Consider the following 14,221-nt stretch of genomic DNA (forward strand, 5'->3'; position numbering starts at 1 on the left):
GATAGGGTGATATTCACAAGCCCTGTTCCCCCCTTCCTCACCGCCGGCGCGCACGCCTCTTATTCTTTCTCCTCAGCGTCATTTCAGGCGCGTGCGCAGTTGCATCGGCGTCTGCCGCGTATGTTGTCACCCCCCCTTCCTTCCTGTCGGCAGTTGGCGGGTGGACGCGCTTCGTTACGCCTGCGCACTGGGCGCCCTCGCGCAGCTTTTGATCGACATCCGGCCGCGGCCCTATTGGATGAGAGGTGACTGAAGGGGGGCGGGAGCACCTGATTCGTTACTGCCCGGCTGGTCGGCGGTTGCGCCCCTCTCCTTTACCCCCTGAGGTCCGCGCAGGCGCAGTAGCCGCGCGCGGCCTAGTCATCGTTGTCGTCGTCGAGGCGGTCCGCGTCGCGGCGTTTCTGTGAGGGGGAAGAGCGGCAGAAAGACCGAGGGAGCCACCCGGAAGCCGCCGCCATCATGAGCGTGGAGGCGTACGGGCCCAGCTCCCAGACGCTGACTTTCCTGGACACCGAGGAGGCCGAGCTGCTGGGCGCCGACACGCAAGGCTCCGAGTTCGAGTTCACTGACTTCACCTTGCCCAGCCAGACCCAGACGCCGCCCGGGGCAGGAGGCGCCGTCGCCCAGGGAAACCCCGGGGCGCCAGGAGCGGGGCCGCCCTCAGTCGTCGCGGCCGGGCAGCTGGAAGCTCAGGTGTGGGACGGGGGGGGGGGAGCGGGGTCACGTGGCTGCATGTGGGGGGGCTCCCTTCCCCAGTCATTCAAGCCCGGCGGCGTGGGTCTTTGCTCTGATTTCTCGTTATGACAGCTGACGTTGCTTGTGTGTGAGTGTGTGAGAGAGAGAGGCAGCGTTGCAAGGAACGGGGGAGCCTGGTAGACTTCCTGCGTGGACGTCCACCAGCCCTGGGTTGACCACTGAGCAAAATAAGCGCCTGCTGAAGGCCTCCAGTCAACAGGGACCCCCCCCCCCCTTTCCCTATCTCTGCTAAGTATTGGAGCAGATTGGTTACATCCGGTTCGTTTGGAGGGTAGGATGAAAAACTTTGCAATTTACAAAAAGCAATAGGAAACTTGTAGTTAAAATGAAGTTATAAGTAAACAGTAAACATTATTTTGCATCTTTGATTCATGTAAATTAAAATGATGTGTATCTTCAAGGCAAGAAAGCGATGGGTGTTTTATTTTATACAAATAATATTATATATACACACACACATATATGTGTGTATATTACCATTTACTATTGCTTTTATTTTGAATGACATATATCGTATGAGGGAGTAGCATAATTGTTTCAGTGCGCAGGGTTTCTAGCCCTGATGTATACCTGCACATGCATGCATTCACACAGAGAATGCCTGATAGGGCCATGCGTTCCATGGGTTTTTTTAATGTGAGTTTCTGGTTGTGGAAGCTGGTGCTCCATTTTTGTGTATCTGAAGCAGTGCTCTTAGTGGGGTAGGGTTGGAAATGGGGGGGCATTAGATGCTCTGTGTATATATGTTTGCACTCAAGTACATGCATATGTTCCTAGACAATGACTGATTGGGGTCCCCAATCTATGTATTTGCAGAGAGAAGCACATATTTTTTTATATGGGCTTCTGGTTATGACAGTTGGTGCCCTTTTTTGTCTTTCTGAAGCAGTGTTCTAGTGCAGTGGTCTGCAACCTGTGGCTCTCCAGATGTCCATGGACTACAAATCCCATAAGCCCCTGCCAGCATGGCCAATTGGGAATGGCTTATGGGAATTGTAGTCCATGAACATCTGGAGAACCGCAGGTTGCAGACCCCTGTTCTAGTGAAATGGAGGGCCCCGTTAGATGCTAAGTGTATATGCACAAACAAATACAATGCCTGATGGGGTCCTCCAAATCCATATGCCTGTGTCTACAGAGTGTGGTTTGTGCCATAGAGATAGTAATCTCTGGCTTATAACAAAAGTTACCAACGTGCCCATCTTACTCAAGACTTAGTTCAGCTGAATTGAGGCCAGGTGCAGAACTTGGGTGGTAGAGAAGGCTGGTATGTGCTTGTGCACCTTGTTTGTTTTGTTTGTATGTCTGCATCCCTCTGTCTGCCGTTATTCTGCTTTTCTTCCCTGACAGCTTGTAGTGGTGTGTATGGGCTCCATCTCCTTGACTCACAACAGCCCTGTGAGGGAGGTCAGGCTGAAAGAGTGAGTGGGCCCAAGATTGCCCAAGGAGTGTGTTTGAGCCCAATTCTAGTTGAAATTTGTGTTTGAACCCAGTTCTAGTTGAAATTTGTAAACAATACACTGCACTGTGGTTTATCCATGAGTGTACATTGTTTATAAAGGGAGTTCTCTTGTTTGTCTAAGACCATTGATTCCTTCAGGAGTCAGATTAGTTAAGAGCTATAGTGACACTTCCATCATCCACATTTCAGATTATAACATGAACTGTGCATGATAAGATGTTTGCTGATCTGTTTTAGGTATGAATTCCTCTATTGCTGTTTGTTAGTAAAGTTGTTTTTAGTAGTTTGCGGGTGGGGGGCAGCCTTGTGTATATGGAAGTGTAAAGATAAGAGGTGATCTTTATCGAGTGGCAAGCAGCAATACTGCATTCAAAGCTCTTCTCACAAGCTGAGTTCAATCTTGATGGAAGTTGGTTTCAAATAGCCGGCTCAGGGTTGACTCCATCCATCCGAGGTTGGTAAAATGAGTACCCAGTTTGCTGGAGGAAAAGTGAGGAAGACAGTGGGAAACCTCCCTTTTAATGACGTCTGCCTAGTAAACGTTGGGATGTGATGTCACCCAATGGGTCATTAATCATCCAGTGCTTGCACAGGGAACTACTTTTACCTTTAGGTAAAGGGACAATGTGTGTAACTTTTGTGGATGAAGCAGCTGGAACAACAAAGATATGGAGGGTCAATTTAATTGTTTCAGCATTTTATCTTTGATAAGGTTTCATTGCATCTGATAAAGTTGCCCTTTAGTCTATGGAAATGTGTCCTTTAGTCCATGGAAATGTGTCCTAAAGTACAGAATTGCTCACCTTTAAGACAGTTTATGTTTTGCTGCAGCCAGCTAACAAAACTATCCCTTTGGAAGTGTAATTGTTTATACCATGTGTATATATACACACAAATGTATAGTAGACCAGAGCAGATTTTTACTCAAGAGCAGGCTTAGTTGAATTGGGCCAGTGTATATTAAAAATATGGAAGGGGGGGTTGTTGTTATAGCAACATAGATTTGTGCCTTTAGAGCTGAACATGTGACGGAACAATGTTGACAGAGTTCCATAAGGGTAGCTTTTTGTGCCCAAAACTATTTTTTGTATGGACGGGAAGAAATATTGTAGACCTGTATGTAATGAAATGAGAGAACCTGTTTTAATCACAGCTGCATTTAGCTGTGGATCAATATATCGGCCTTTTGTCAGTAAAGCCCTCATTTTGCAAGGGAGAGTGCAAATCTGGGGAAATTTTGGATAAAAGCTCCTGAAATTTGGGAAAGATAAAGAAAGTGTACAGCAGTGGGACTGGCTGCCTGGGGAGGTGGTGAGGTCCCCTTCACCAGCAGCCTTTAAGAAGCAGTGGCTGGCAAACACTTGTCAGGGATGCTTTAGGTTGATCCCGCATTGAGCTGGAGGTTGGGCTAGATGGCCCTTCCGACTCTGTAATTCTAAATAGGGTTTGAGGGTCAGAATAAGAATAATTGTTTAACATGATGCAGATAAAAGGAAGGGGTTTTTTTTGTTCTTTAAGGGAATCAGCGGGAGCGTTAAGAAGTCTATATATATGTAATGTGAATCATTTAGAAAGGCTTCCCTGCTTGCTCACCTGTGGTAGCTGTTAACAGCAATTGGCTACTCCACTCGCTGTTTCCAGCACTCGGGTGTAATTTTTTGTCATTAAAACTGTGGTTTAGAGAACAAGCAAAAGAATGTGTGTGTTTCAGTAGCACTGGGGGGTGGGTGGGTAATGAAACATACCGAGGGAAATGTAACATGCCGTTTTGCAAGGACCTGGAGAAGGCCAGTGCAACTTGTTTAAAATATAGGTGAAGGCACTTTCTGGCTGTAAGGCAGGCTTGCTCTTTCCTAGTGAAGGGAACAGTTTTCTGCCATGAAAGGGCTGCTTTGCTGTTGAGGAATCCAGCTGCTCTTTCTCCATCAGATAGTTAGTCTGACTCTTACATGTGTGCATGAAAAGGGCTACTTGAGCTCACAAGTTCCTCGAGCATTAAGAGGAAGTGTCCGGCTGTTTTATGAAATTACCTTGCAGCGCTAAAAGTCCCTACCGTTCAGGCCTGCCTTCCGTGCATTTCCCTCCTTTGGGAAGTTCAGTCAACTCTTGCTATGAAAATAAGCGGCAGCAGGGAGTGCCTGGAGTGATGTGCTCTGCTAGGAGTCATTTAATGACTCCGCACAGGTGTGTGTTTTCTCATTGTGATAATGGCAGGATTCCCTTCCATTTGTTTCTCAGTTTTGCTTTTGTGCATGTTGACATTGCATGAGTTGAAAGCATGAGATGCTGTGCCCCGGACCACAACCCTTGGCATCCTCCTTCATACCACTTTTCAAAAATAATTATCTTCCTGAAAGACATATATCTGCTTGTCTGTTTGCCTTGTTCTTATCACAGGCAACTTCATTTTTCATTTGTTAGTCGTTATTTGGGTTTTTTTCCGAATTTTGAAATTCTTGTGTTCAGGTTGGGGAAACCCTGTGCCAATTATTAACAACTGGAGGAAGCCAACAATTTAATTCTGTCCATCTGCAGGGAAAGCCTCCGAGAACTCCTTTTTAAAAAATGCTGCCAGTGATAGAATGTGCCCGTTTAAGGGGGTACCTTGTCCCAAGCCTGAGCATCTGTACTGTGAATTTGGAAGGCTTTTAACTTGTGTCACCTGTTGTTTTTCTCCTGTACAAAATTCCTTGCCGGGCTGTGCGTTTGTACATTCCTTCTTCAGGTCTGTGGAGCAGAAAGTGAGAGGCCTGGCTACCGAGCCCACTAAAAATGGTTCACATCAGTTAACAGCTGCCTTTGCAAGCAAGCAGCAATCCTCTGTCTTACGCCTGAACAAGTCTTGGAATATGTAGCCCTCTGTAACATCTGTGTAGTCAGCAACATCCAGCTGCCTTGACTGCAAATTCTCTTGCACAAGATGTTGCACTTCATAACTCTAGGGAACGTATAAAGCAGCCTGATTTGCTCTGGTTATTCAGCTCTTGTACAACTGTGCACTGTCGCTGCCCCTTCTGTGTGGGAGGGTCTCACAAGTCTTATGTTGAATTTAGTCAGCTAATATTTATTTGCCCATCTTTCTCCAGCTGTTCAGGGCACAGGCCCCACCGTAACATTCTAAATTGTATACATTCGAAAATTAAAATTATTTTGAAACAATCATTTTTAAGCCAGAATCTTTAGTGTCTGTAAGCAATCCCCATCTCTGCTTTGCTGTACTGTGTGGCTTCGGACAAACTAAATCAAATCTTGCCAGGACGACGCAGGGAATAGGCACATTTTGTAAGGCTGTTGTGATTGTATTATGTTCCTTCGTGGAATATTCCATGTATGTGTGTACCTGCTATATATGGGACTGTAGCTAGTTGTTGGCTTGCAGGCTTCCCTCTTTCCTCTGGGCTTGCAAGGGATGACTCCTAACTACGCCTCTGAAAACTCTTAAAAGCGTTGGCTATATGGCAGTATTAAAAACTACTTCTCTGGTTCTGGCTTAATAGGCATGGTTGGAGAATGGACTTTCCTGGCCAAAGATGGTGGTTTCCTTTATTGTCTTCAGAGGAATTGCTGTCTGAGCTGTTTGATCTTTGTCTTTTGTGCACCTAAATAGGAGCAAACACGTTGTTTGCGAGTATTGCGCATCCCGTGGAAGGCTGTCTATCAGAAGCTCAAGAAAAAGGCCTCTTTGTGTATCAGGCAGATTCCCCAAGAAAGATGAGCTGCTGCCTGATGCTTTTCCTTTTAGCCCAGGGGTCCGCAACCTGTGGCTCTCCAGATGTTCATGGACTACAAATCCCATCAGCCCCTGCCAATTGGCCATGCTGGCAGGGGCTGATGGGAATTGTAGTCCACGGACTTCTGGAGAGCCGCAGGTTGCAGACCCCTGTGTTGTTTGCTCAAGTGATGGTGATGAGATGCTTTCTTTTGCTCCTCGCAGAGCAAGCTTGTTTCACTGGAAATGGGTGGACCCTTACTTCTCACATTGAAAATCTTTGCCCTTTCTGGGCAGTCAGCCTTCGTATACTTTGTTTGAAAGAGAAGTCAGATAAACAAAAGCCGGTTCTGCAGTTTTGGAGGAAGTCTCCACCATGGTTCTTATTGCTGAGAAGCTGGTAAGGTAGAATGTATTCGATGGGCTTTTTTTCTGCTGCTCCCTGCCTTTCCGGTGCCATGCTGTTGGTGTATTGCAAGACGCCCATCAGGCTTGCTGTCCAGAAACGTGGTTCCTAGGGAGAATGTCTTGCTTGGAGTTGTACTTTTAATTTAATTCAATTTATTACGACCCAAGATCAAATAGTTGCACTTAACGGGCTTTAAGTTTTGTTCTAGGGCAGGGGAGAATGCCATTTTAACCAGATATTTCCTAGCACCGATCCCTGCCCACCTGAGAGGCTTGCTGTGTAGGCTTCAGCGAGTTGCTGTTTTTCATAAACAGTTGGATCTGATTGAGGCTGGATAGAGCAGGGAACAAAACCACCGTCTGCCTTTAAATGCCAAGTTAATGGACCAACAGGTAGGGCAAAGGCTTGTTTCCCTCTGTTTTTGAATCCTGAATCAAAGAAAGTGGTGCTGTAGGAATAAATGGTGGAATTGAGGCCAGTAAGTATAGAATGACAGTCGTTCTGCTCTTCCTTAATTGAAAATATAGCCACTGTTGCAAATAATTTGCTGCAGAGGATTGTAGCTTGGGCCACCACAAAGGCCCTACTGTGTTTGTTTAGCGCAGGGGTCTGCAACCTGCGGCTCTCCATATGTTCATGGACTACAATTTCCATCAGCCCCTGCCAGCATGGCTGATGGAATTTGTAGTCCATGAACATCTGGAGAGCCGCAGGTTGCAGACCCCTGGTTTAGCAGGTCAGAGTGCTCCGGTTCCCTTGAGTACAAACTGACTGATTCATATTGAAACTTGTAATGTTCTTGGTACTCAGACTGCCTTTAACTTTGGATTGTCTGGTTACACTTGGGAAGATGAAGAACATCAGAAGTGGGGAGAAAGACCTTCCTGCAGCCTGTTCCAGTGCCAGCCTACTGGACAACATAGTCAAAATGCTTTGCTCAGATAGTCTTAGGCAGTGGTTCTCAACCTAAGGGTTGGGACCCCTTTGGGGGTCGAACGACCCTTTCACAGGGGTCGCCTAAGACTCTCTGCATCAGTGTTCTCCATCTGTAAAATGGATAAATGTTAGGGTTGGGGGTCACCACAACATGAGGAACTGTATTAAAGGGTTAGGAAGGTTGAGAATCACTGGTCTTAGGTGTCCTGGAATACAGGCCTTTTAAAGCAGAAGGCTGGCTATTGCTTTGCAAGGTCTGTTGGGAGGACACATCAAAAGATAGCTAATAGGGGCGTGTGACAACAATGCCAGTAAGGAAATGGTTCTTAGAAAAGGCAGCTTTTCAACATATCCCTCTGGCTGTTTTTAGGAAGGTGGAAGGACAGTGCCTGAGAAGTCATGCAGGTGTTTCTTGGGTGTTGCAGTAATGAGTTAAAGGTCATGGGCGTGTGCTGGAAAATTGCCTGTGGTGCAAAACGTTTGTCTCCAGGTGACCAAACAAGAAATCCTGATGAGAATCAATGGGGTATTTAGGCCATAAATAATTGACATGAGCAGTGCATGTGGTCAGGCAGGCTGGAAGACAGTTTGCTGCAGGGGTGGTCCTCTGGCCATTCTTACCAGGTTAACCTTTGCCAACGTATCCCTGAAAAGAACTGCACCTTCTTTCTTACAGCAGCTGCATTAAATGGGTTGCAACAGTTCCGGCTGCCTGCTTTAATAGTGGAGTATGATGAAACCAATTTTTGGTCTGTCTGTTAGTTATGTCTGGACAAAGTTGCGTCTTAGCTGTGCATCTCACACAAAGCTTCTGTTCTTAGGTTAATGGGCCTGATGGCATTCTCCAAAATGGCGCAGTGGATGATAACGTGGCAAAGACCAGCCAGCTCCTGGCAGAGCTCAATTTTGAGGAAGACGAGGAAGACACGTATTATACCAAAGACCTTCCTGTTCATGCTTGCAGGTTAGTTAGAAAAGAGGCTACCGGATGGTTGGGGACAGGGTTAAAAGCTCAAGCAGGGTCTCTCTGTGACATAGGAGCTTCTTTCGGGAGTGCCTCATGTCATTTTGGACTGGCACTCACCACCGATGTCTACTGATGGTTGCCTTTTTGTGCCTTGAACTACAATGTGTGGGCTGTTCGTTTGGTCCCCTTGTGTAGCGGACTTCTGTCTCTATGTAATTAGTCTTTTCATACGAAGTGTCTGACTGGGAAGGATTCTACTGCAGAGCTGGGAGTTTAAAATCGTGTCTCAGGCAATGCAGACAGAACAAAGAATGGAAAGCAAGAGCACTGCGCTCTTTCTGTAGCACTGAGAGTGCATCCAACTTGGCTGTTACCCTCCGAATTCTCTTCCTTAGCTACTGTGGCATCCATGACCCAGCTTGCGTGGTCTACTGCAACACCAGCAAGAAGTGGTTCTGCAACGGTCGTGGGAATACCTCTGGCAGGTAAACAACTATGGCCACGTAAGCAGTTAGTGCCTGTGATGTTGACGAACACATAAAATTTGGTTGGTTTGTTTGTTGTATGCCTCTAGACTCAGGGTAGCTTCTCATAAGAACATAAGAACTAGCCTGCTGGATCAGACCAGAGTCCATCTAGTCCACCATTCTGCTACTCGCAGTGGCCCACCAGGTGCCTTTGGGAGCTCACATGCAGGATGTGAAAGCAATGGCCTTCTGCTGCTGCTGCTCCTGAGCACCTGGTCTGCTAAGGCATTTGCAATCTCAGATCAAGGAGGATCAAGATTGGTAGCCATAGATTGACTTCTCCTCCATAAATCTGTCCAAGCCCTTTTTAAAGCTATCCAGGTTAGTGGCCATCACCACCTCCTGTGGCAGCATATTCCAAACACCAATCACACGTTGTGTGAAGAAGTGTTTCCTTTTATTAGTCCTAATTCTTCCCCCCAGCATTTTCAATGGATGCCCCCTGGTTCTAGTATTGTGAGAAAGAGAGAAAAAATCCTCTCTGTCAACATTTTCTACCCCATGCATAATTTTATAGACTTCAATCATATCCCTCCTCAGCCGTCTCCTCTCCAAACTAAAGAGTCCCAAACGCTGCAGCCTCTCCTCATAAGGAAGGTGCTCCAATCCCTCAATCATCCTCGTTGCCCTTCTCATGTATTAAATAAAGTAGAATGAAGATTAAAACCAATAATCTACCTGAATTCTAAAAAAAAACCTCTAAAAAAGGTCTCCTTTTTAATGCAAAAAGTTCTTATCGCTAAAAGAAATAGGAGGGGAAAGGGGGTGGGGAAAAGGAAGACTGTTTGATAGTAAACAGTTGCTGCCGCAACCATTTGCCTGTTGGAACAACTCTGTCTTTCAGGCCCTGCAGAATTACATTAGATCCCACAGGGCTCTTCCACCAGGCTGGAGCCAGGGTCAAAAACGCCCTGGCCTTAGTTAAGTAAGAGGTAGAAGCTTTGTCCATCTAGCACAGTGTGGTCTGTTCTAACTGGCAGCAAGTGTGGGAGGTCTCTGGCAAGGGCAGCCTTATCCCAACCCTACAACAAAGTCCTTTAAGCCACCGGCAGTACTCTTTTCTTCTGAAACTGTTGGCCTTCCCCATTTCTAGAAGAATTAAACTTGATTTGAAAGTGGTGGCTTCAATAGGTCAGTGGTGGCGAACCTATGGCATGGGTGCCAGAGGTGGCACTCAGAGCCCTCTCTGTGGGCACGTGCAAACAGAGTCCACATTTAGGCTGCCCTGGGCTCAATTATTGGCATTAATCCTAAGTTTTGGGGAAGCAATGTAGGTAACCCTGTTAAGCGCTGTTAAACCTCACTGATTTTCATGCGAAGAACTAAAGCGCGATACTTTACCTGGGAGTAAGCTCGGTTACTGGCAATAGGGCTTGCTTCTGAGTAAGCCCTCCTAGGGTCATGATTCACCCATGAAGAGTTACATGGTTGCTTCAAAACAAAGCCACCAACTACCACCAATCTTACTCCCGAGAAACGCATGCCTCGGAGCCAACCGCTTTTTTCTAAACGAAAGTCTCAGTATTCAGGTTAAATTGCCGGGTTGGCACTTTGCGATAAGTAAGTGGGTTTTAGGTTGCAATTTGGGCCCTCGGTCTCAAAAAGGTTTGCTATCACTGCATCAGGGCTTCCCACAGAACAGCTGGGGTTCTCTATTTGAGACCTGTGAGTAACAGATTTTTTTTTTAAAAGGGGGGGACAGGTCCTTGAAGTGCAACCAGCCAAAAGCAGGTGTTGCCATTCTAACAAGCAGGCCTCTTTCTGTTTTGTGTCTCAGCCACATCGTGAATCATCTCGTGAGAGCCAAATGTAAGGAGGTGACTCTTCACAAAGACGGGCCCCTGGGGGAGACGGTCTTGGAATGTTACAACTGCGGTTGCCGGAATGTGTTCCTCCTCGGCTTCATCCCGGCCAAGGCTGACTCAGTGGTGGTTTTGCTGTGCAGGTGAGATGAGCTCCTCCTTTGAGGCAGGACAGCGTCAAGTCTTTGTAGGGAAACTTTAGAATGCTTTGAAAGTCATTTAGAATGCTTTGAAAGTAACATCAGAAGCTGGGGACGGGCAAATTGTCCTCTTGAGTTTGTCTAATAGAATTCTTCTCCGCTATCTCGACGATGCAGGCAGCCTTGTGCCAGTCAGAGCAGCTTGAAGGATATCAACTGGGACAGTTCGCAGTGGCAGCCTCTCATTCAAGACCGCTGCTTCCTTTCCTGGCTGGTCAAGATTCCTTCCGAGCAGGAGCAGCTGAGAGCTCGGCAGATCACGGCTCAGCAGATCAACAAGCTGGAGGAACTGTGGAAGGTGTGTGTAAAAATTGGAGGGAGCAAGGGCCAAGAGATGGGGCGTTATAGGTGCATCTGGTACAGAGCTAGGAATTCAGCCTCCTTTGTAAAGCAGACAGGTTTCCTCTTCCTTCCCTTTTTGATCCCTTCTGGTTTACAGTTGGGAAGAGAGTAGATCGAGGAGATGGGAAGGTTGCTGGATATTGAAGGATATACAGAGGCCAATAGGGCCTGGCTCTATGCAAAACTCTGGATTTTGCAAGGTGCGGGGCACATTTGGTTGAGAGAGGCCTTTGCTTGGGAAACGACAAACATGACCAGCCCACAAATTCATGTGATTAACCTTCCAGCAGACTGGGCACTTAATTCCGGACTGAAAGACGTGCGGGTGGGGTAAGAGCCTCATTGCGTGGTTAGTTGGAAATTCTTTCTATTCTCCCTACCTAATCCAGGGGGTTATTCAGGTGTGGGGTGGTGAAGAGACAATTACAAAGCAGCTTTAAATGGCAACCAGCTGGTGACCTGAGGCAAGGCCCTCCCCTGTCTGCATCACAGGAGGTTGTTCTAAGACAGTGGTGGCAAACCTTTGGCACTCCAGATGTTATGGACTGCAATTCCCATCAGCCCCTGCCAGCATGGCCAATTGCCAGCATGGCCATCAACTTACAATCAATTATGAGAAGATCAAAATTGTGGTCTTCTTAAAATCGTGGAAGCCAATTGGCCCTTCTGGCAGGGGCTGATGGGAATTGTAGTCCATAACATCTGGAGTGCCAAAGGTTCGCCACCACGGCTCTAAGGCATAGGTGTCAAACTCAGGTAGTTAAAGCTTTTAACCTGGTCAATTCGATTCCCATTGATGAACCATTCTGAGGGCTTCCACGATTTTGAGAAGACCAAGAAGACCATAATTGATTGTAAGTTGATTACATTCGCAATGGGCGGCGAAGGTGTGGAGGCATACCTTGGTGCGCGAGAGTAGGACAGTGTCATCAGCATCATGCTGTCAGGGGATGATGGGAACTGTAGTCCATAACACTTGGAGGGCCGCAAGTTTGACACCTGCGCTCTAAGGATTTGACTAATACACATGAAACTGTCTAAATTCCAGAAAGTACCTTACAAATGCTCCATTGGATTATTTTTTATCTGTTTTGGACTTAAAGGCAAGATCATGTAGAAGTCGAGACATGTTTGTTGGTCCCCAAACTTGACTTTAAAAGTAACTCTGTGTGAAACAAACCGCATTTGTCCTTGCCAGTATTTACCGGCCAAATTTTATTTATTCATTTATTGGCTTTATTGGCCGCTCTCCCCCGAAGGGCTCAAATAAAAATGAAAAAATTATTATGCTTGAGTTTCTGTTGTTGGGGGGGGGGGGGTGTCCTCATCCTCATCTTCTTTCTTCCTTCCAGCTTAGGAAGACCTGGCAGATCAGTGTCCTTTTTTTTTTAATTGCAGGAAAACCCGTCTGCCACCCTCGAGGACCTGGAGAAACCCGGTGTTGACGAAGAGCCACAGCATGTCCTGCTTCGATACGAGGACGCTTATCAGTACCAGAACATTTTTGGGCCATTGGTCAAGCTTGAGGCGGACTACGACAAGAAGCTCAAGGAGTCTCAGGCAAGGGCGGGGGGCCTCCGAAACAGAGGCAGCTATTTCCAAGCATTGGAGCTTGGTTGCAACTGGGCTCTGGTGCCAAGGGAATATTTTCTTGGATTTTATTGCCTATGTATCTGAGCAGGTGGATGGAGTCCCACAGGAACTAGGCACGACTGTCAGTGATCTACTTGAAGGGTCTCTGTAAACACTTTGGCACACCCTTCACCTTCTGAGGTGCTCTGGAAGCACCATAGTTTTGTGGTTTTGTTAGCATTTTTTTTTCTTTTGGGCTACTCCGTCCCTGAATTCTTTGCCACGGCTTGATTCCTTAATTTTTATCCCACAGCTAGTTTTAAACATGCTTGGTATGCATTCTTTTTTATTTCCTGGAGCGAATTTTGTTAAGGCAGTCAGGGGCTTGGCATGTAATTCACCATCAGAATCCTGGGCTGCTCTTAAAACGTGAGCAGAACAGTCCAGAGTAGTAGTAGTAGTAGTAGTAGTAGTAGTAGTAGTAGTAGTAGAAGAAGAGTTTGGATTTACCGCCCACCGCCCCCACCCGCTTTGTCTTCTGGAAGGAGACTCAAAGGGGCTTACAAACTCCTTTCCCTTCCTCTTGCCACAATGGACACCATGTGAGGTAGGTGGGGCTGAGAGAGTTTGGAGAGAACTGTGACTAACCCGAAGTCACCTAACAGGAATGTTGGAGTGGGGGAGCAAATCCGGTTCACCCAGTGGCGAAGCGCCAATGGGGACATCCGGGGCGGCTTGTCCCGGGCGCGCCTCTGCCAGGTCACGTGGGGGGCGCAAAAACGCTTCAACACCCCTCCCCCTTCCCCCCTCACCGGCAGCTCAGCATCCCCCCCAGGCGGGCGGGCAGACGGACTTGCAGCAGCCAGCAGGACTGTCTGTGAACATCCTAAACAAAAGGAGGGGGCCTGAGGAGGCGCTCTCTGCCCCCTCCCTTCACAGAGAGACTCTGCAGCCAGCCAGGCGAGCCGTGTGCAAACGACCCCGGCAACTGTGACTGGGGGCGGGGTCAGGATCCTAGAGGGCACCCAATCAGATGCAGCAGGGCCAGGCAGAGGGGGTGGGGTAACAAAGGGCAGGAAGTTGATAGAGGGAAAACAGAGAGAGGAAGTGACGTGTATTGTAAATAAGGAAGAGAACAAACGCAGCAGAGGAGAGATTCTGGAGAGAAGCGATTAAGGAAAGAAGACAAGGTAAGTGCTTAAGGGGGGGGGGGGGGGGGAGCAGCGTAGGACAGAGAGGCACCCCAAACACTTCTACCAGGGCCCCCCAGTCCTGGCTTCACAGTCGCTAAGCGCTGCCACTTATCCTCTGCAGACTGGAAGAACCTGGGAATGGCTGCGCCCCTCTACTCTCCCACTCCAGGATGCTGCTGCATTCCGAAAGGAGGAAAGAAAGAAGAGGGTCTCCCCCACCCCTTTCTCTGGCAGCATCTCTAGGATTTTGCAAGCTTGCCCTAACTTCAAGCCTTCCAGTTTCAGTGGAGTCAGAGGCAGCCAGGGACCCCTCAGCATTCACTGAAGCTTGCTCCCTCCCTCTGGG

The 14,221-nt window shown here is 47.5% G+C and overlaps 1 protein-coding gene across 1 annotated transcript in view; it reads left to right on the forward strand.

The window, feature by feature from the left end:
- The first annotated feature begins 275 nt into the window (after nucleotides 1-275).
- UPF1 (UPF1 RNA helicase and ATPase) overlaps nucleotides 276-14,221 on the forward strand; it is a 38,019-nt gene continuing 24,073 nt past the window's right edge. The window contains exons 1-6 of the mRNA XM_048496703.1: nucleotides 276-693; nucleotides 8,094-8,236; nucleotides 8,635-8,724; nucleotides 10,544-10,711; nucleotides 10,886-11,066; nucleotides 12,509-12,670. Of these exons, the coding sequence (XP_048352660.1) occupies nucleotides 460-693; nucleotides 8,094-8,236; nucleotides 8,635-8,724; nucleotides 10,544-10,711; nucleotides 10,886-11,066; nucleotides 12,509-12,670 (978 nt within the window). The 5' untranslated portion in view covers nucleotides 276-459. The remainder of the gene's footprint in view (nucleotides 694-8,093; nucleotides 8,237-8,634; nucleotides 8,725-10,543; nucleotides 10,712-10,885; nucleotides 11,067-12,508; nucleotides 12,671-14,221) is intronic.

Source organism: Sphaerodactylus townsendi, linkage group LG05, assembly GCF_021028975.2.
Source record: "Sphaerodactylus townsendi isolate TG3544 linkage group LG05, MPM_Stown_v2.3, whole genome shotgun sequence".
Taxonomy (NCBI): Eukaryota; Metazoa; Chordata; class Lepidosauria; order Squamata; family Sphaerodactylidae; genus Sphaerodactylus; species Sphaerodactylus townsendi.